General features: G+C 34.9%; 1 protein-coding gene across 1 annotated transcript in view; it reads left to right on the top strand.

Annotated features, from left to right (window-relative positions):
* Window positions 1-2,695: 2,695 nt before the first annotated feature.
* Window positions 2,696-23,917, top strand: part of LOC144959443 (uncharacterized) — a gene marked incomplete in the record, with an annotated part of 47,668 nt that continues 26,446 nt past the window's right edge. Inside the window, 7 exon segments of the mRNA XM_078892032.1 lie at window positions 2,696-2,964; window positions 10,234-10,533; window positions 13,474-13,773; window positions 15,907-16,251; window positions 18,921-19,031; window positions 20,872-20,917; window positions 21,647-21,669. Of these exon segments, the coding sequence (XP_078748158.1) occupies window positions 2,700-2,964; window positions 10,234-10,533; window positions 13,474-13,773; window positions 15,907-16,251; window positions 18,921-19,031; window positions 20,872-20,917; window positions 21,647-21,669 (1,390 nt within the window).

Below are 23,917 nucleotides of genomic sequence, written 5' to 3'. Positions count from 1 at the left end.
TAAATATGATTGTGTGCATGTGTGTGTGTATGTGTGTGTGTGTGTTTATATATGTGCTTGAGTTCTTATTTGTTTGTTTGTTGTTGGGTTTTTGTGGTGTATGATGGGAGATTGTAGAACTGTAAAGATTTTGGTTTGTCTGGTAATTTATTTGAATGTTTCCTTTTTTTCTGGTGAGTGACACTTGCTGCAGGTTGGAGATAGTGTGTGATGATAAGGCGCTACTCATCAACAAAAAGTGAAACAATTCATGTCTGAAGGAGAATTATCATGTCATTAACACACATACACACATACACACACAGACACACACACACACACACACACACAGACAGGCACACATTCACATGTAAAAAAAACCCCAACAAATCTTGAGCTTTTAGATAATGCAATCTCCATTGAACATGCTCAAAGCACTTTACAAGGTGTCCTTAGCCAACAGCAACACATAACATGTAGGGCGAGACATTACGCCATTTTGGTGACATTACATAATTTTCCCCAACAGAGACAGTGCTGTTAACAGCCAGGTACCCATTTTACACCTGAGTATTGTGAGAGAATGTGAGTAAAGAGCCTCTTTCAATGACTCAACTATGCGCCGCTCAGAAAGGGATTCAAACCCTGGTCCCCCTGGTCCAAAGACGAGTGTCATACCACGACCACATAGCCACACATGTACTGCTCATAGAAACAACCCCATTAGATACATTGAAAAAAGAAAGAAATCAGAACACATGGAAGCAATGAATTTCCATAATTTATTGGAAAGTTTCTGATACCACCACATAGATACAAATTAATTTGTAAGCCAAAGAAGGTACAAGCGCAAGGCGAAAAACTTATATAATTATTACTCTTACTCACCTAATAGTTGAGTACTCTGTTAATCCATACATATCAGACATCCTACAAGACATGAATGTTTAGTTAATGGAAGACACCTCTATGCATATCTGTTCTTCCTTTTAACGTATTCTATCATGTTGCCATTTATTAATGCAAATATTGCAGCTTCAAGTAAGCCATCAAACTGAAAAGCAATGATGAGATGGAATTAAAGCCCCAGCCAAGCTTATTTACAAAGACAAAGGATATGACTGTTTCGGTGCTACTAAGTGGTCTTGTGGTATGACACTCGTCTTTGGTTTGGAAGGTCCAGGGTTCAAATCCTGCTCTGAGAAATGTATAGTTGAGTCCTTGGAAAAGGCTCTTTACTCACATTATCTCACCATACTCTGATGTAAAATGAGTACCTGGCTACTAACAGCGTTTTCTCTGTTTGAAAAAATAAAAATTGTAATACCGCCTAACAGGCATCATGTTTCATCCTACATATTAAGTGTTGCTGCTAACCAAGGATCCCTTGTAAAGAGATTTGAGCACATTTAGTGGATATTGCAATATATAAATGCTCAAGTCCTGACTATTGATAATGAGGTACCCAGTAAAGGCCTTATATTCATCTTTGTAAATAAATTGAAACTTAATTTCTACCTATTATCGTTTTGTTTTTAGGGGATCCTGATAGCTCAGTTAGTAGAGCACTCCCTTCACACGCAAAGAGACCTATATCGTTCCCAGATAATTTTTTTTCTGATCCTGCTGTCCACCAAGCAGTCATTGGGTAGCTAAGTCTCTTAGATCTGGTAGAAAGTACTTTATGATAGACTAAGGTTCTATCCAGAGGGTAGCAAGCAATTGCTACTGTCCGTTTAATGGTATAGAAACGGGGATATACCCCAGCTCCATGTGCTGTGTGATTGTGAAGGACAACTCATTGTTTTTTACTTTTTGTTGTTTTTTTTAATGAGATATTAGTACTCAACACTTTTTTTTCAATTCATTATCCTAAGGGTTGGTACAGACCATTAGCAAACGTCCTCCATCAATTCCTAACTGAAGGGATGGGATTTAATTCTGTTTTGGTTTATCTGAAGCTCATTATTAAATATCTCTCTCTCTCTCTCTCTCTCTCTCTCTCTCTCTCTCTCTCTATCTATCTATCTATCTATCTATCTCTCTCTCGTCCTTTATATCTCTCTCTTTATCTCCCTCTCTATCTTTCTTTCTCTCTTACCCTCCAGCCCCCCTCTCTCTTCCTTCCCCTCTCCCTCCTTTTTCTCCTCTCTCTTTCTCCTCTCTCTTTCTCTCTCTCTCTCTCTCTCTCTCTCTCTCTCTCTCTCTCTCTCTCTCTCTCTCTCTCTCTCTCTCTCTCTATCTATCTTTCTTTCTCTGTTGCCCTCCATCCCCCCTCTCTCTTCCTTCCCATTTCTCTTCTTTCTCTCACTCTCTCTCCCCCCCTCTCTCTCTCCCTCTATCTCTCTACCTCTCTCTCTCTCTCTCTCTCTCTCTCTCTCTCTCTCTCTCTCTCTCTCTCTCTCTCTCTCTTTCTACAGTAGCATTCTCTCCCCTTCCTCATTTCTTCCTCCGCCCCCTGATTTTCCTCCCTTCTTTTCCACCCCCCCCTTCCCCCCACTCCCCTAGCCTCAACTTCCTTTTATGCTCTTCATCCTTCCCTGCTCCCCCATGCCCATTCATATTCCTTATGTAAGTTAAAGTTTACCAAAATATGAATTGATGATGTAGAAAGAAACAAAAGTGATTTAATTTTATCATAATTAATGGGTTGCTTTCAATTGACAGATGGTCCAAGTCGAATAATTGTGGCCTTGCATGACAACAAAGAACCTGCCGTCATGAATAGATGTGAATCTACATCCTCATTCGACATGTACTGTGACGTGGCCATTGTCAATGTAAATCCCAGACCTACAATGACAGTTACAGCAAGTGACAGAAGTGTCATTACACCAGGAAAACAAACTAACCCAGGAGTGTATTACAGATACAAGTACAAAGTAGTCCCAGAGAAAGGAGGAATTCTTACCATTACGTGTAAGGCAACCAACGCCATCTTTGATGACTTGAAAACAGAGGAAAGTAAAAGTATTACAGTACAAGGTGAGGTTATAATATTTTTTTTTACTATATCCTGTTAAAAAAATAAACAAGCAAAAAACAAGAAAAAATCCAGTCAAGTTTCAGGTTACTTTGTGAATTTATTTTGAACACATTTTTACATTTCAATGAAGGATGAAAAACAAACATATTTATTTTCTACTTTGTTTTTTTTTAAATTTTTATTTTGATCAAAAATTAATTGAAAGACAAGGATCCTGTATTCTATTCCTATCTGTTGCATAAAACAAAACTTGGAAATAGAAGAGTGCTGGGAGGCAATGGGATCCAGCATGGTGTGCAATTGTTGGCGTCAGTTCTGTACTCTGCAAGCACATGTTATTATTACCAAGAATCTTATGCAGTCCTGCAGGGCCATTCATAAGGCACATGGAGCAAGTGACAGTAGTATCATTACACTCAGTAGACCAAACTAACCCATTAAGGCATTACAGATACAAGTACCTTGTGCAGCTATGTGGTTTAGTGGTATGACACTCGCTTTCGGATCGGAAGGTCCTGGGTTCGAGCCTAGCTCAGCGCATAGTTGAGTCCTTGGAAAAGGCTCTTTACTCACATTCTCTCACTATACTCAGGTGTAAAATGAGTACCTGGCCACTAACAGTGTTGTCTCTGTCGGAAAATAATTGTAATATCGCCTAACAGGGATCATATCTCTTCCTACATGTTAATAAGTGTTGCTGTTGGCCAGGGAGCCCTTGTAAAGCGCTTTGATCACATTTAGTGGATATTGCGCTATATAAAAACTCATTTTTTAGAAATAGAGGTGAAGTTTATTCCAGTTTCTATAGCGCTAAACCAACAATAGAAATTGCTTGCTACCCTTTGGATAAGACACTGGTCTATCCCAAAATACTTACTGCCAGATCTAAATCACCCAGCTACTCAATTACTGCTGGGTAGACAGGGAGGTCAGAAAAAAAATCTCAACCTTACCCTGGATTGATCTCATTCGTCTTGCATATGAAACAGTTGCTCTACCAACTCAACTATTAAGTATCTTATGGTATGGGCCAAACACCTCTACTGTGATAATGATAATTAACATTCGTCTTACAATACGAGGGCTCTTTCATAATTAACCGAAAAATGCCTGTAAAATCCGCGTTTTTTATGCTATCAACAAAATTCTTGCACGTGTTCATACCTTGACTCGTCCTTCATTTCTCTACGTAACAGCCAAGTCTGTCGACACACTTCTGCCAACGCCGTACCATGGAATAGATACCCTCTCGGAATAAATTTCCGTCAAGGTTTTGTAGCCATTTCCGCACATGGTCAACAAGCTCTTCATCGACATCAAAGCGCTTTCCTGCCAGCTCACGTTTCAGTGGCCCAAAGAGGTGATAATCAGATGGTGCGAGGTCTGGACTGTGTGGTGGGTGTGGCAAAATCTCCCATCCATATTTCTCTAGTCAACCTTGCGTCACTCGTGCTGTGTGGGGTGTAGCGTTGTTGTGTTACAAAATGACCCCGTTGGTCAACTGCCCTGGGCGCTTTCTGCGAATGGCCTCCCTAAGCTTGTCAAGAGTTTGGCAGTACCTTGCAGCATTGATTGTTTCTCCAGGTTGTAAGGTTTCGAACAGAATAACACCATGACTGTCCCAGAAAACAGTTCCCATTATTTTCTTTGCTGACCGCATGACTTTGAATTTCTTCGCGCCAGGTGAGGATGGATGTTTCCATGTCATCGAATCTTGCTTTGTTTCTGGGGTGCAATGGTGCAACCAAGTCTCATCACCGGTAACTATGCTGTCAAGAAAAGTCACATCGTACCCTAGAAAGTCTCTGCCGGCGTTGGCAGTATGCCCGTGAACCCTGCGTGAGCTCTTGCTTCTTCTCAAAGGTTCCCTGCAGAGGTCCAATCTTTGTTCTTTATGATTGTCTGTCAATTGCTTAGGAACCCATCTTTCGCTGACTTTTCTGTAGCCAAGTTCATCAAATACAATTCTATGGGCAGAAGTTTCCGAAATTTCAAGATTGCTTGCGATTTCATGAAGTTTCAACCTCCTGTCTTGACGAATAAGCTCATCAACTCGCTTCACATTGTCTTCTGACGTCGCAGTTATCGAACGCCCTCTCCCTTCCCTGTCTGTCAAGTCGGAATGGCCGGCTTCAAACAAATTACACCAGTGATAGACTTGTGTACGGCTTCTAACATGCTCACCATATACACTCTGAAGTTCTTTATGAATTTCGGTAGGATTCAGATTTTTGGCGTTCAAAAAACGTATGACAGCTCTGATTTCCTCCTTTGACCAAGTTTCAAGGTGGGCCGCCATCTTTAAAATCGTCTAGAAATTCATTGTGCAAAATGATGCACTTCATAATTTCTGGGAATATCCGTAAGGAAATAAGGAATATCATGTCGTTTACAGAATTAAAAAATCGCCACTGGTTGCTGAGCAATGGGCATTTTTCGGTTATTTCTGAAAGAGCCCTCGTAGTACAACCTTATCTGTCATCTGTTAGTCAACATCTCCCTCCTGCCCAGCTTCACATCTCTCAGCACTCGCACATTAAATACCACCATAGTCCCATGGTTGTTTTGCCTGAGATTTTTTTTTTTTTTTTTGCTTTTTATTTTTGTTTTTTTGTTTTTTGTTTTGTTTTTTTTGATGGGTTTTTTTTAGGGGGGGGGGGGGGGGGGGAAAGGATAATTAAATTTGTACTTATTTTACAATGCAAATACTTTTTTTTATTTTTTAAAAATAATTCTACTTATTTTCCACTGTTGGAGATTTTTACTTTTTTTTTTTTAGTTTTGTTTTTAATTTTGGCCTATTTTTATCCCGTCTGGGCGCGTTTTTATTCAAATTTTTATTTTTAGTTCAACTTTAATTAATTACCTGTTTTTTGATAGAAACAAGAGAGAATCAATTGATTACGTTGCCATTGATTTTGTTTAATAAGGATGATAAGGTATATCTACAGACCTGCCTACTGGTACAAGAAAGAAATCGTAGAACTAAGAATTCTTGTTCCTAAAAAAAATGTTTTTTAATTATAGCTTTTATATAGCGCAATATCCACTAAATGTGCTCAAAGCGCTTTACAAGGGATCCCTGACCAACAGCAACACATAACATGTAGAACGAGACATGACGCCTGTTAGGCGATGTTACAATTTTTCCAACAGAGACAACGCTGTTGACGGACAGGTATTCATTTTACACCTAGTACGGTGAGAGAATGTGAGTAAAGAGTCTTTTCCAAGGACTCAACTATGCACTGAATGAGGCTCGAACCCAGGACCTTTCGATCCAAAAGCGAGTGTCATACCACATAGCCGTACAATTGCAGAATTAATTTTGCATCTTTAACTCAATGGAACTTGTTCGTTCCAAAGGAAATTTTGTTGCCAGAATACTTATTGTCAGGAACTCGAAGCCTTATTCAATCATCCTTTTCAAGGCCTATTGTTAATTTTGTAGGATTTAATTATGGTTACTCCCTTTTCCCTCGCACCCCCCCCACCCCCCTTTAAAACTGTGAATTTGTAACATTTGGGGTTGGCAGCTCGGTTTCCATTCTCCTCAGTCAGGAGGAAAGGGATGCAGGTGTATGTGTGTGTGTTTTTTGTGTTTGTGTGTGTGTGTGTGTTTGTGTATGGCCGTGTGTGTGAACTTGGTAGAGGTTCACATATCTGACCCTCTGCTTCAATTTTATTTTTATTAATGAATTAACTAGTATGCGATCCTTCAAAGCAAAATAAATAATTAAAAAATTGTATCTTGTTTAAGAAATATCAGAAAAGTGAGTGGAGCAGGCACTTATGTTGATAACAACAAGAGATGAAGTGAGTAGGAAAGTGCCAGAAGACAATAGAGAATAAAAATTTCGCGGTGGTGATCGGGGTTTGAACCCATGCCCTTACCGGTATGACAACTCCGCCTGGCCAGGTAGAGCGTGACTCTACCGTTTGAGCTATCAACAATCCATGGGGATCTTGTTGTTAAGAAATATCAGTAACATTCAATTCCATTTTTTTTTTCCATGTCTAATCTTGATACAGCCTTACCCATTGATTGAGTAAATAGGGTAATTTAGATTTGAGTGATAATGATTACTTTATTTTTCATCAAATGATATAATATTAATCCTTTTCTCTTTGTGCACTTCACATTAACTATCTGACTCGGTCAGACTGAGTATTTCTGTCATTTTGCTTATTATATACAAAAGCAGGGAACAAAATATACTTCTTCTCTGATAATCCATAATGCATCTCTAAAAGTTTTAATTTTGTACAAAAACTCATAACCTGCAGATACATTGTTTTTTATAAATGGAACGTATTTGGTGAAATGGCGTGAAGACAACTGTCAACATTGGATAAAGAAATATTAACGTAGTGTTATGATGACTTTGAAATCATTAGATGACACTGGATTGTTTCAGGGAATAGGACAGCCTTTATTGAAATACAGTCAGATAGACCGTTAACTAGAATATTGAAAGTGAAAGTAACCTCAACCAGGAAGTAAACAATAAAACAATAAGTAATGGTTCATTACATAATAATAATAATAATGACAATATTAAAGTGGTAATGTTACCACTGCAATTAACATCTTGGATTTTTACTTGACTAGATTTGGTATTGATCTACTGGTATCTCTATAAGGCCATTTAATCCTTTGTTCAAAGTTGTTGTTTTCGCCTCAGCCCTTACGTCATGATGACGTAACCATCCCAATTGTTTGATGAGTGCATCTGCTTCCCCCACTCATGAATGAGGGGAGTCATTTGTAACATATAGTCAAATGTTTCTGTTTAGTTGTCACGGTGTAGATCCCAAGCTGTCCAACCATAGTCTAGTATTGGTTTACTAGGACATGATACTGTCCAACCATAGTCTAGTATTGGTTTACTAGGACATGATACTGTCCAACCATAGTCTAGTATTGGTTTACTAAGACATGATACTGTCCAACCATAGTCTAGTATTGGTTTACTAGGACATGATACTGTCCAACCATAGTCTAGTATTGGTTTACTAAGACATGATACTGTCCAACCATAGTCTAGTATTGGTTTACCAGGACATGATACTGTCCAACCATAGTCTAGTATTGGTTTACTAAGACATGATACTGTCCAACCATAGTCTAGTATTGGTTTACTAAGACATGATACTGTCCAACCATAGTCTAGTATTGGTTTACTATGACATGATACTGTCCAACCATAGTCTAGTATTGGTTTACTAAGACATGATACTGTCCAACCATAGTCTAGTATTGGTTTACTATGACATGATACTGTCCATCCATAGTCTAGTATTGGTTTACCAGGACATGATACTGTCCAACCATAGTCTAGTATTGGTTTACTAGGACATGATACTGTCCAACCATAGTCTAGTATTGGTTTACTAGGACATGATACTGTCCAACCATAGTCTAGTATTGGTTTACTAGGACATGATACTGTCCAACCATAGTCTAGTATTGGTTTACTATGACATGATACTGTCCAACCATAGTCTAGTATTGGTTTACTAGGACATGATATTGTCCAACCATAGTCTAGTATTGGTTTACTATGACATGATACTGTCCAACCATAGTCTAGTATTGGTTTACTAAGACATGATACTGTCCAACCATAGTCTAGTATTGGTTTACTATGACATGATACTGTCCAACCATAGTCTAGTATTGGTTTACTAAGACATGATACTGTCCAACCATAGTCTAGTATTGGTTTACCAGGACATGATACTGTCCAACCATAGTCTAGTATTGGTTTACTAAGACATGATACTGTCCAACCATAGTCTAGTATTGGTTTACTAAGACATGATACTGTCCAACCATAGTCTAGTATTGGTTTACTATGACATGATACTGTCCAACCATAGTCTAGTATTGGTTTACCAGGACATGATACTGTCCAACCATAGTCTAGTATTGGTTTACTAGGACATGATACTGTCCAACCATAGTCTAGTATTGGTTTACTAAGACATGATACTGTCCAACCATAGTCTAGTATTGGTTTACTAAGACATGAGACTGTCCAACCATAGTCTAGTATTGGTTTACTATGACATGATACTGTCCAACCATAGTCTAGTATTGGTTTACTAGGACATGATACTGTCCAACCATAGTCTAGTATTGGTTTACTAAGACATGATACTGTCCAACCCTAGTCTAGTATTGGTTTACTAAGACATGATACTGTCCAACTATAGTCTAGTATTGGTTTACTAGGACATGATAGCTTTTCTCTTTGAATTAATTTTGGACATCTTCATGTCTTACGTTAAAGAAAGCCTATGACGACGTTTGCACTATTACACACATTATGTTGTTTTGTCCATTAAGATTCGCTGTGAATAGTAGGTCTCAAATATTTTGTATCTTAATTTATGTTAGAATTTTGTCACAGATTATGTAAATGTAGGGGGTCCCGATAGCTCAGTTGGTAGAGCACTCAATTCACATACAAAGGGACCGTGATTGATCCCGGGTGCAGTCAAGATTATTTTTCTGACCCCCCTGTCCAGCCAGCAGTGAATGGGTAGCTAAGTCTTGTTAGATTTTTTGGAAAGTATAGACTAGTGTCCTATCCAAAGGATAGCAAGCATTTGCTATTGTCATTTTCATGCTATAGAAACTGGGGTAAACTCCGGCTCCATGGGCTATGATTGACTACTTTTTAAAAAAATATGAATATTATTAGAATTTATAGGTTTAGTTAGAGATTTGTTCTTCTCAAAACTATAGAAGATAATTAGAATTTATAGGTTTAGTTAGAGATTTGTTCTTCTCAAAACTATAGAAGATGATTAGAATTTATAGGTTTAGTTAGAGATTTGTTCTTCTCAAAACTATAGAAGATAATTAGAATTTATAGGTTTAGTTAGAGATTTGTTCTTCTCAAAACTATAGAAGATAATTAGAATTTATAGGTTTAGTTAGAGATTTGTTCTTCTCAAAACTATAGAAGATAATTAGAATTTATAGGTTTAGTTAGAGATTTGTTCTTCTCAAAACTATAGAAGATAATTAGAATTTATAGGTTTAGTTAGAGATTTGTTCTTCTCTAAACTATAGAAGATGATTAGAATTTATAGGTTTAGTTAGAGATTTGTTCTTCTCAAAACTATAAGACTTGATGAGCATTAGCAGTTGTGCATCATTTTTTTTTTTTTGCCTTTCCAGGTGATCAATTGCCCTTATGAATAAAATTAATTATTATGAATGTGAAAATTTCAAATCAAAATCCAATCTCCCACAGAACCGCCATCTTCTCTTCCTGTGATGACTGTCAACAATGGCCAACCTGTACCAAATGGTGATGTTGTAACTGTTACTAGCGGTGACAATGTCGTGGTCAAGTGTCAAGTTAATGGAGGTTATCCAGGGGTCACCAAGGTCACCACGACATGTGCTGGTAAAGAAAATGTCAATAATGGAGAAACAGCTACACAGAACATACGAGTGGGGAAGGAAGATAACAACAAAGGATGTTTGTGTCAGGCTGATCATGTGACAGGATGTTATGACAAAAAGTATGAGCTTACCCTGAATGTCCAATGTAAGTAGAGGATATGAACTAGAATAACAATTACGAGTGCAATAAAATTGAATATATGCTGGGCTCAGCTTAAATTTAGCATGATATTCTATATGTGCCTTTCATTGAAATTTTATTTTTTATTTATTTGTTTTTTTTTAAGGGGGGGGGGGGGGGGAATTTAGGTTTTCCAATTTACTGGCAAGTATATCAGGAGGTCTGAGGTTCAATCCCTAGTCGAAGCAGGCTAATTTTTTTATAGAAGGGGGGGGGGGGGTTGATTTTTTTTTTCTTTTTTTTTTTCGTCTTGCTTTATCTGGCATTGTTTTATACACCGTTTTTCATATCTTTATCTTATACCAGTACCTGCTCCCTAATTTGTCACTCTCTATAGCGTTTAACAAACAATAGGCTAGCCATTGCTTGCTACTCTTTGGATGGTCTATCCCAAAGCATCTTCCACCAGATCTAACAGATCCAGCAACCTAATAATAATAGCTGCTAGGTGGAGAGATAAAATTGTTCTAACATCACCCAGGATTGATCCTGATCCCTTTTGGTGTGAAGCGAGTGCTCTACCCATTGAGCTATCAGGATCATTTGTGATCCACCATCTTAAAACAGTATTATATCGGCATGATTTAGATCCTGCAAAAGAAAAAGAAAAAACATGCTCAAAGTGATTTACATGGGGTCCTAAGCCAACAGCAACACTTAACTTGTAGGACAAAACATGACGTCTGTTCGGCGATATTACTATCTATTTTCAACAGAGACAACACTGTTAATGACTAGGTACTCATTCTAACCCTGAGTACAGTGAGAGAATGTGAGGGAAGAGTCATTTCCAAGGACTCAACTATGCGTCGATCAGAACGGAATTTGAACCCAGGACCTTCCAGTTCAAAGGCTGGTGTCATACCACAAGACCTCATAGTCGCTCAAATAAGAGATTATATATTTATGACCCACCATCCTTAAACAGTATTATATCGGGCTGATTTCAATCCTGCAAATAGAATTAATAGCGAAAATCTACTCAACCTGAGGTAGATTTGCATGAGGCGTTACGGACAATGTTTCGCGGGTGGTTGGATGGGAGCATCACCCTTGAATCATATACCTATGATGTTCGCATGGGTGTACGATCTGATAGTGATGTCGTTTTTTCTTCTCTTTACTAGCCTATCCTGCTTCTTTGGTTTGTGATTGTATTTTTGACAGGGGATTTTTTTTTTTTTTCTGTAAATCTTCTGCCTGTTTGTTCTTGGTTATTTATAGTTTAGCTTATGATATCTTTAGGTTATGATTTTGATTTACATTTGTACTATTTTTGTTAGATTGCTTGTTTTTTTGTTTCAGCGGTCTCTCATATAACCTCAATTGTGTTGGAAGAGACCTAAAGCAACAAACAAACAAACAAAAAAACGGACAATGTTTTATAGTTTTTAATTCAAGTGTCAATTACTACTCATGTTTTATTCTTGTGATTATTTATTATATTATTATTTGTTATTAATTTATTTATTTATTTGTTTTGCAATCTCTTCAATTTTCAGTTTATAGTGACATTTTAAACGATTTTTACAGTGTTGAAATTATACATATAAAGCGCTGCTCTGGTTGTGGAACTGCTCCTGGTTTATATATGTATCATATTTCCATTATCTTTTTATCCTATTGTGTAAATTATAACACGTCTGTACAAAAAATTTCCTTTTTGGGATGCAATAAAGTATTATTATTATTATTATTATTATTATTATTATTATTATTATTATTATTATTATTATTATTATTATTATTATTATTATTATTATTATTATTATTATTATTATTATTATTATTATTATTATTATTATTTCCTTAGAAAGTCGAATGTATAATGTAAGGTTTTGGAGATGCTTTTTTTTTGTCTTATGAACCATCTCTCTGTTATGCATTGTATACATTTTTGTTTTATATATATAACGAATTATAAACATTTGAGTGTTTTTCTCTTAGTGGGAACCTGTGCTTGTGTCAGGATGAGACTTTTAGGTGATCTCAGATTAAGTACACTGATAGTTTGCTCTTGGAATCTTTATCTGTTCCCTATTTAAGCCATTTCCCCTTTGTCTTACTTTTTTTCTCGTATGCTTTCAATTGTAAATCTATAGGGTTTTTTTTTTTACTTTCTTCCTTTTAACTGGTGCTGAAATGGCCGAAATGTGTCGCTAGATTTGTAAAACCCTTAAAAACAAAACAAACAAATCCTTAAATGAGCCTGACAAATATTAAGATTCATTAGATGCCATTCAAAGGATGTTTTTGAAATAGGAAAGTTTTGAGATTTTTCTTGAAATGCCCATTAAGGTCATTGCAGACCTGCCTATTATTACGGACCATCCGTTATTGTTATTGAAGTGTAAGGACAATTACGGACTTACGGAAATAGAAGAAATATTACTGATACAAATGGTCGCAACGTTAAATTAAAAAATAACAATTTTTTCCGCATGCTACCATAAAAAATCTCAATATTAGGGAAAGATAATGGTGTGATAGCCTTTTGTAAGGAAAAGAACCCCAATATTATTTTATCAGGATGTCCTCTTTATAACATGGTAAGTGTATTTTATATATATAAAAGGGTGTATCTATCATTATTTTTGTTTGCTTTAGTATTACTGAAATTTGACCATTAATTAGTGATGTATTTTGTATTTCTTACTGAATTTGAAATTTTCAAGTAGGCAGGTATATCATTGATCTTAAAGGCGAAGGGAGAGAATTCCAAATGGTCAGAATCTTGTTTCCAATGATCTGCAACCGAATATCTTTAAGTTTGTTTTACATAGAGGGAGCAGCTAGTAATATAATCCTTTCCGCACTGTAAAGAACGTTTAGATCTCACTCGTGATATGCATGCTTGATGCTATGTCATTATTGTATTTTTTAAATCTCGTTTATCTGTTATAGACACAGCCACGGTGGAGGAATACAAAGCCAACTCAGAGTCATCGGAACTGACAGTATCAGCTAATGACACGGTTACTTTTGTGTGTCGTGCAGAGGGTAATCCAAAACCTGATGTGTCTGTAAAAGGTCAAAGGTCAGATGAATTTGACAATACAGAAGACCAGCCATGGGGATCGTATGGCATTACTAAAACAGCAAAGAAAAAGATGTCATGCAAGGATACAGACATTTATAGCTGTGTGGCTGACAATAAGATTGGTGATGGGACGAGTCGTAAGGCTGTCACCGTCTTTGTCAAATGTAAGTATATTTTTGTGTGTACTGAAATTGGTAATGAATAGTGGAGGCATTTGTGATTAGGATCATAATGATTAGGATGATGATGATGATGAGGGTGGTGGTGATGATGATGATGAAGAGAAGGATATTGATGATGATGATGATGATTGTGGTGGTTTGTTTTTGTAAGATAAAAGCGTTTTGGATCTTTTTAGTGAAAAGTCCATTTCAATAAGGAAGGAAATGAGAAGATAAATAAGTAAATAAAATATATCAATGAATGGAAAATGTTAGTAATAATTAAATGAATCTTAAAGATATGCCACTTTTCTGAAGTTCACCCTCTTTCGGTTCTCAGCTGTGGAGGCGTTTAATGCTATCTCTAATTTCAGTCTATGAAATTGGTCGTTTCAGTTGCCATGGATTTCATTCGAATAATGAGACTGCTTTTGCCTGTACCGGTCACCTGTTTTTCTTGTTTGAAACATGATATCTATTAAATTATATTACAATATTTCAGACAGACACAATGCCAGGTACTCATTTTACACCTGAGTACAGTGAGGAAAGGTGAGTAAAGAGCCTTTTCCAAGGGCTCAACTATGCACTGCCCAAAGCGAGACTCAAACCCTGGACCTTTTGATCCGAAGTCGAGTGTCATACCACTAGACCACATACTCGCCCATTCTCTAACTGCTCCTATGGGCCACCAAATTAACACAATGTTCCAATCATGACTTTGGTAGTTGGAAAAACAATTATGGATTGATTCAACAGTTCCCTTCTGAGGTGGTGACCACAAAACTAAACATAAGAGATATTTCACTGTAATTGAAGGGATATTGACTCAACACAAAATATAAGAAAAACAACAGAATATGCAAGTAAGAGCAGTTGGGCGATGTGTGTATGCCCTGGTTGACGCTAGAAACCTGTGCTTATAAAAGGAGGCCACTATATCGCTATGATTTTAGAAGAAGAAGAAGAGGAAGAAGAAGAAGAAGACGAAGAAGAAGAAGAAGAAGAAGAAGAAGAAGAAGAAGAAGAAGAAGAAGAAGAAGAAGAAGAAGAAGAAGAAGAAGAAGAAGAAGAAGAAGAAGAAGAAGAAGAAGAAGAAGAAGGAGGAGGAGGAGGAGGAGGAGGAGGAGGAGGAAGAGGAAGAAGAAGAAGAAGAAGAAGAAGAAAAAACAAATCTTTAAATCAGTAGTTTTCATCCTAGAGGAAATAATAATGGGAAGCGATAGGGCAAAGATCTGTGTGTTATTTCCATCAATGGTTTCAAGCATATTCTTTATAAATGCGCTCAACCGTTTCATATCTTCTACTTGACTTTCTCTCCTCCTCCTCCTCCTCCTCCTCCTCCTCCTCCTCCTCCTCCTCCTTCTTCTTCTTCTTCTTCTTCTCTCTTTCTTCTTCTTCTTCTTCCTTCTCCTTCTTCTTCTTCTTCTTCTTCTTCTTCTTCTTCTTCTTCTTCTTCTTCTTCTTCTTCTTCTTCTTCTTCTTCTTCTTCTTCTTCTTCTTCTTCTTCTTCTTCTTCTTCTTCTTCTCTCTCTCCTTCTTCTTCTCTTCTTCTTCTTCTCTTCTTCTTCTTCTTTCTTCTCCTTCTTCTTCTTCTCTCTTCTTCTTCTTCTTCTTCTTCTTCTTCTTCTTCTTCTTCTTCTTCTTCTTCTTCTTCTTTCTTCTTCTTCTTCTTCTTCTTCTTCTTCTTCTTCTTCTTCTTTCTCTCCTTCTTCTTCTTCTTCTTTCTCTTCTCTCTTCTTCCTTCTTCTTCTTCTTCTTCTTCTTCTTCTTCTTCTTCTTCTTCTTCTTCTTCTTCTTCTTCTTCTTCTTCTTCTTCTTCTGCTTCTTCTCCTTCTATAATTTTCTCTAAAAATACTTGTTCAATATCACAGTAAATGACAACATGAAATGCACTGCCACATCACAATCGATTTGATAAAAAATTCAGAATAGTCACATGGAGAAAACACAAACATTTCAATTTAAAACCAGAGCAACTGACAGGCTATAACAATAAACACAACTTCTGCTTTGTGGCTATACTGATGTATAAAGACTAGTTTAAAATGAATTCAGAGAACGATGCATCTACCTCAAGGTAGCTATCTCAATCTGACTGATAAACATGAAAGACTTTGTTCAATTTCGTTCCAGGTGTGCCAGAGCTTCCATCTGACTTTGATACGAAAGAGTACACACCGATGAATGGGACAACCTTGAATGTAATCATTCCAATCATTGGTTACCCCAAACCACAGGCATACACTTTGAAAAAAATATCCAACAATAACAGAGGAAGGAGAAGACGTGCCGTGTCATCAGAGATAGTTGATGACAGTATGTACAATGTGTCATATGTACCAGGGCAACCTCCAGAAGGCACTGTGTATCTTAACATTTCTGGATTTACGAGTAAAAACTCTGGTCAGTATGTGTTGACCATTGACAACGGGATTGGTGATGGATTGGACTACACCTTCAATGTTTCAATTGCAGCAGGTATAGCAGATAAACTATCAAATACTTACATTTGATTTGTAATCATATGTGATGAGACTTCCTCTTCATCATCATCATCATCATCTTCTTCTTCTTCTTCTTCTTCTTCTTCTTCTTCTTCTTCTTCTTCTTCTTCTTCTTCTTCTTCTTCTTCTTCTTCTTCTTCTTCTTCTTCTTCTTCTTCTTCTTCTTCTTCTTCTTCTTCTTCTTCTTCTTTTCTTCTTCTTCTTCTTCTTCTTTTCTTCTTCTTCTTTCTTCTTCTTCTTCTCTTTCTTCTTCTCTTCTTCTTCTTCTTCTTCTTTTCTTCTTCTTCTTCTTCTTCTTCTTCTTCTTCTTCTCTTCTTCTTCTTTCTTCTTCTTCTTCTTCTTCTTCTTTCTTCTTCTTCTTCTTCTTCTTCTTCTTCTTTCTTCTTCTTCTTCTTCTTCTTCTTCTTCTTCTTCTTCTTCTTCTTCTTCTTTCTTCTTCTTCTTCTTCTTCTTCTTCTTCTTCTTCTTCTTCTTCTTCTTCTTCTTCTTCTTCTTCTTCTTCTTCTTCTTTCTTCTTCTTCTTCTTTCTTCTTCTTCTTTCTTCTTCTTCTCTTCTTCTTTCTTCTTCTTTTCTTCTTCTTCTTCTTCTTCTTCTTCTTCTTCTTCTTCTTCTTCTTCTTCTTCTTCTTCTTCTTCTTCTCTTCTTCTCTTCTTCTTCTTTCTTCTTCTTCTTCTTTTCTTCTTCTTCTTCTTCTTCTTCTTCTTCTTCTTCTTCTTCTTCTTCTTCTTCTTTTCTTCTTCTTCTTCTTCTTCTTCTTCTTCTTCTTCTTCTTCTTCTTCTTCTTCTTCTTCCTTCTTCTTCTTCTTCTTCTTCTTCTTCTTCTTCTTCTTCTTCTTCTTCTTCTCTTCTTCTTCTTCTTCTTCTTCTTCTTCTTCTTCTTTCTTCTTCCTTTTCTTCTTTTTCTTTCTTCTCTTCTCTTCTTCTCTTCTTCTTCTTCTTCTTCTTCTTCTTCTTCTTCTTCTTCTTCTTCTTCTTCTTCTTCTTCTTCTTCTTCTTCTTCTTCTTCTTCTTCTTCTTCTACAGATCTTTTTCTTTTATTTTCTTTCTTTTATTGTTGTTGTCGTTGTTGTTTGGAGTAAAAACTGACCAAGGGTAAAAATCAAGAATTTTTTGGTGTTGTAATTTTGTTTATTTTTTTTTTTTTGACTTGTGATTTTTTTTCCAAGAAAAATATAAAATTTTCTGCCTATGGCAGATCTGAATTTTCTCATCTGGGGATTGAAGCTTGTGAATTGCATCTGACACAACTTTTCACTTTATTATCATTCACTAGTTCCTGCTCCTATTTTTTTACTCAAAGACTCGCAGGAAAATAAACTATAGGTACCAAAGTTTGCCAGTCAAAATATAAAGAAAATATAGAGGGTAAATGTGGCTCACATATATCTTAACACTACAGGTATACAACTTTTCAGCTTTTGGCATTCCTTGCGGGACAGACGAATTAAACAAAAAATTATTTTTGAAATAACACTTTGATGATGAAATTTACAAGGAAAGATAGATATTGGGAGATGTAAGACAGAAAGAATAAAGTAAGGACATAGATTGTGAGCAGCCCATTAATTGTGATATCATATCTCCCCATATATAATTTTCCCTGTTAATTTCATTATTCATATGTCAAATTTTTCTTGTTATTTTTTTGTTGGCTTGTTTTGTCTATCTCCCAAAGAAGCTGGAGCCCAAAAGATTTTTTTTTTTTTGGGTTATTGTATTATTTAGCTATATGTGAACCATATTTACTTTATATATTCCTTACATATTAAATCACAATATGTAGTAATCTTGTGACCGACTTCATCTTGTTCTCTTTTGACGTCTAATAACCCAACTAAAACAAGTTATCCAAGGTATCTTTGATAGTCCAAATTTAGAACGCCTTAGTATTTAGCAATGACTATCCCGCACAAATCTTTGGGCCTCTTTTTCGCTCACGAAGTGCCCGAATTCGCGTCAAAATATGGGACGAAGCCGTTTCGTATATGCTATTTTTAAAAATTAATTACGACGCTGTTTATCGATGAATATGACTGAAAGTTGGCACACAGTTAGAAAAAAGATCATTTTAGATTATGTCAAGCGACAAAACTCGTGCAATTACCAGAAGACCATTAAAAATAGATTTTTACTCTTTGGAGTAAAATATTTCTAAAACTACCGGGCGTGGAGGTTTTGTCGCTGACAAGGTAATACATGAACATTTCTTCTTTTTGGTTGCAAAATTTCATATGAATATGGCGAGTACTTTTCCCGTATTTTACAAAACACCATCCTAATTTGCTCTTCAAGTTTCAATCTTTTAATCCACTTATTACGCAAGATACAACCAAAGGTAGAAAAAAAATGCCGAAAAAGCCTCCCATATTTTCGCGTTTTTTTCCTCTTTGCGGGTCATCCAAATAAATGACACCTTTGAAACTGCATAACTTGTTTATTTATGAATGGATTTTCAAAATTCAAATATATTTTTACTCTATGGAGATAGGGCTTTGATTTTGGACAAAAATTTTCCTCAAAAAGAGAACAAAACATTTTTCATAGTCATTGCTATAGTTTTTTGAAACTTGAAAAATGTTGTTTTCAATATTTTCATTATATTTTCTCGTGCTGTTTTTTAAAAAAAACAAAAACTTTCCAGAAGCTGTACAGACATCAGAAGACACAGATTATACTCCGATCATAGTAGCTGTGGTGGCCGTGATTGTGGTCATCATCATCATCCTTGTCATAATTATTCTCAGGAAGAAAGGTAAGATGTCCCTGTAATTTGAATGTAGTTTCAATCTTTGCCAGAAAACAAGTACAATTCATTATAAACTGTCTTTCTCCATCTGTTCAGTATTTCTTCACAAGCACGAAGTACTGCAGTGAGACATTTGATAACAAAATTGGAAAACGTTTTTTTAAAAATAAACACAAAATGTGATAGCTGATTATAACACAAATACACAAAATTTCGGTGAGATGTGTTTATAACAAAATAAATAGCACACAGTGACAACACAAAGTGCATCACTTATTACCCTCCCCCCCCCCACCCCCTCCCTCCCCATACACACATACACATACACACAGGCACACACAATATTTTGGTGAGACAGTCAATAACAAGATGAGAAGCATTTATGGATATAACTTACAGATTTGCGACAAAATTAAAGAAAAAAAAGATTTTCCATTGATTTTAAATGCCGAGAGCTCACGAATTACCTTTTCTGGCAGATTGCAAAACAATGTGACATAATCATGGACAAATTTGTTGATAGACAAATTTCACACCAGTATCATATAATAGTGATCTCCCCTTCTCAGCGAAAGACAACAGTGTTGATGGATGTGACTTTGAAGTGAATAGAAAAACAGATTGGTCATTCAATCTCTTTCATGGATGCAAAATTTCTGGCAATCCGGATTTCTGACTCTTTAAATGGATAGTAATTTATTTCCAGCATCTAGATCATCTCAACACGAGACTATTTTCAGGCAATAGGTCACATTTCAAAATAAGTTTCAGGCTTTTTTTTAATTTGTCAAAATTGGATGTTAGGCTTTTTAAAAAATTTGTTAGAATTGGGTTTCAGGCTTTTTATTATTTTGGTCTGGCTTAAGCACACCCACAATCTCTCTTAAAGGAAGGTTTTGGAAATCAAGATGAAATTTCTGAAAGGTCATATATTCCCCTTTCAAGTGCATACAAGGTAGTTGAAAGTTTTGCAAAGGGAGTCAGACTAATGTAATGGAAAAGTAGTGTTTAATCCACAGAAAGACGTATGACGCTTGCTTCTCTACTATCCTAAACCTGATGGTTTGCATCAAGAATAAAAAAAATTTGGCGGGTGGTTGGATGGGAGCATCACCCTTGAATCATATACCTATGATGTTCGGATGGGTGTACGATCCGATAGTGATGTCGTTTCTTCTTCTCTTTACTAGCCTATCCTGCTTCTTTGGTTTGTGATTGTATTTTTGACAGGGGATAGTTTTTTCTGTAAATCTTCTGCCTGTTTGTTCTTGGTTATTTATAATTTAGCTTATGATATCTTTAGGTTATGATTTTGATTTACATTTGTACTATTTTTGTTAGATTGCTTGTTTTTTTGTTTCAGCAGTCTCTCATATAACCTCAATTGTGTTGGAAGAGACCTAAAGCAACAAACAAACAAAAAAAAAAATTTGTAAAAGAGAAGCACAGAAGTAAGGTCATGAAGTGTTTCTCCCAGATAGGTCCATTTTAAGTAAGAAATTGAATCTAAATACCCCAGTTAATTATTGGGAAAAGAAGCAAAAGATTATTTAGCATTTTATTGAACCACCGAAACTCTGGCTTGAACAATGTAAATTTTACAGACGCGACTTCAATACAGACCAATTCAAATCTCACACGATGCAGCTTTTGTATAAATCTCTACATCACTTTGTGAGCACCGCAAACACAGGTACAAATAAAATTTGAGAGGTTATCATCATCATCGTCGTCATCTTCATCATCATCATCATCATTATCATCATCATCATCATCATCATCATCATCATCATTAACATCATCACCAGCACCACAATTTTTTATACATGATTCTTCCATTAAACAGGTCTTCCCCCATTCAGAGCAAAGACAGTAAATGAAAGGCAGAGAATGTAAGATTTTTAATATATTTTTTAAAAATTTAGTCTTTATTTTTGTCAAATCTCTGTCAAATTGTATAGACTCTCATTTATCTCAAGGTTTTTTAAACCTCATATTTATGTCCTTGACCCTTCGTACTGCGGGTTACTAAAGCTTATTTAATCCGAGTATATGAATGTGTAGTCATTACCCATTCAGACTAGCACATAATGTCATGGTAAGTTGCTTGCCCTTTTGGATCAAAAGGTAGTGGGTTTGAATCACAATTTGTAGTCCCTCAGAGCATTAAGGCCATGGAGCTGTAGTGTTTATCGGTTAAAAGGGGCAGTAATAATTTATTTTTTTAAATATTTGATTCCATATTGACAAGATGCTAGTCTTCCACAAATTACTTTACACAGAACAAATAGAATAGACCCAGCTACCCAGTTTCAAAACAAAAAAATTTAATTCAAAAACAAATTTTAAAACAAGAAAAACGACAATCGAAAAAAAATGATTTCAAAACTTATAGAGGAAAAAGAAGCCAATAGAATTAAAACATTTTATATCGGAAGTGCAGTCCATCCACCAAAAGTCAAGCTGTTGACAAATATGACAAAAGGATATTGATTTTCAGAAAAATTATATTTTCTTTTTTCTTTTTTTTCTTTTGGAAAATTTTCATTCGTATCTGAGAAATAGTTTTTTAAAAATGTATTTAGATTTATTCTAATAATACTTTTAATTTGTTCTTGCAGAGAGAATGAGGATGAAAAGATTGGTGAGTACTTACTTATTGTCATAATAATAATGATGATAATAGAATATATATGTATATAGTGCATATATCCTGGGTTGCCTCTTCAGGGACAAATTTCACTTATTTTTAAACAAATGAGTAGAAATATTGTATTTGAAAACAGTGATGAACGATTTCTGTTTAAAGAGATTCATTGATGATCAAAGTAATCACAGGGAAATGGATATCCAAATCAGGGAATAGAAAAGTTGTTAATAGGTTCAAACAGCAAGTCTTTGGAGGTGATGCTTCTATCATCATATCACAGATTTCTTGAACTAAGAAGCGTTTTGAGCATTTCCGTGGAAATGCACTCTAATATTTTTTTTTTTTTTTGTTTTTTTTTTAAACAATAATGATGATAAGGAGGAGGAGGAATAATTAATTTCCAGCCTTGCAATTTATTGTATACAGTATTGGAAACTCAGAGCAAAAAAAAAAAAAAGGGGGGGGGGGGGGGGGGGGGGGGGGGGGGGGGGGGGGCTTGCATTGTAGTTTTGACTAAGTAGAAATGTACAGTAACAGTTTATAAGCACAGTCCAGCTAGACACAGGCTTGAAAATGCAATCTTTTACTGCGGGTGGTTGGATGGGAGCATCACCCTTGAATCATATACCTATGATGTTCGCATGGGTGTACGATCTGATAGTGATGTCGTTTCTTCTTCTCTTTACTAGCCTATCCTGCTTCTTTGGTTTGTGATTGTATTTTTGACAGGGGATATTTTTTTTTCTGTAAATCTTCTGCCTATTGTTCTTGGTTATTTATAATTTAGCTCATGATATCTTTAGGTTATGATTTTGATTGACATTTGTACTATTTTTGTTAGATTGCTTGTTTTATTGTTTCAGCGGTCTCTCATATAACCTCATTTGTGTTGGAAGAGACCTAAAGCAACAAACAAACAAACAAACAAAAAACAATCTTTTACTACTCTATTTGTGCTTTGGTCAGGAGGTCATTCACTCCATCAATTTCCCATCCACTGAAATGGGTTATCTCCCGTGATACTTAACAGATTTGTTACTGATATTATATCTGGTGAATTTACAATCGCTTTTGTGGAACTACGGTCGATTTTACCAATAGAAATAAATCAGCAACACGTTGAGAAAACCTTGAACTTTATCTTGGTACCAAACACTCTATCATTAGGTTCACTGTCTTGAGATATTTTGCATTTGTATCATAAAATTTTGATTATAGTTTTTTTTAAATTTTATCTATTTTAATTTCATTTTTAAGCTTACAAAAAAATACACACTCTTAAACTTGCTCTAACCAATGTGATATAATAATAATAAAAAATAATAATAATAATAATAATAAAAATAATATAATAATAAAATAAAATAATAATAATTAATAAGTAATATAATATACCTAATACGCCTATTAATCCCCCGACAAATCTCTGTGCGGTAACAATCACCAGACTAAAAACGGAAAAACACAAAAACGCCTACACAAAACAAACCCCACACTCAAACCCCCCATGCACAAAACCTTTTCATACACATTACTATATAATATATATATATATAATAATATATATATATATATATAATATATATATATATATATATATAAATTTTTTAATATAATATATAAAATATTTATATAATAAAATATATTTTTATAAAAAATATATAATATATATATATAATATATTATATATTATATATAAAATATAATATATATAATATAAATTTTATATATATAATATATTTTTATATATATATATATATTATATATAATAAATAATATATTTTATATAATTATATATATATATATATATATAAAATTAATATATATATATATATATATATATATATATAATATATATATATATAATAAAATATTAATATTAATATAATATAATATATATAAATATTTATATATATATATATATATATTTTTTTAAAATATATATATATATATATATAAATATATATTTATTAAAATATATATATATAATTATATAATATAATATATATATATATATATAATATATAATTTTTAAAATTTTATATTATATAAATATATATATAGTAAAAGGTATGTAAAAGATTTGTGCATGTGTGGGGGTTTTAGTGTAAAGGGTGTATTGGTAGGCGTTTTGTTTATTCCAGTTTTTTAGTCGAGGTTGTTTCGCGCACAGAGCATTTTCAGGGGTTTTAAAAGGCGCTATATAGGTTTTTTTTTAAATTTTTATTAATTATTTATTTTT

The sequence above is a fragment of the Berghia stephanieae genome, chromosome 14 (assembly GCF_034508935.2).
Source record: "Berghia stephanieae isolate SIO BIC M18660-M18661 chromosome 14, UCSD_Bste_1.3, whole genome shotgun sequence".
NCBI lineage: Eukaryota > Metazoa > Mollusca > Gastropoda > Nudibranchia > Aeolidiidae > Berghia > Berghia stephanieae.
This window is presented reverse-complemented; position numbering and strand designations above follow the sequence as displayed.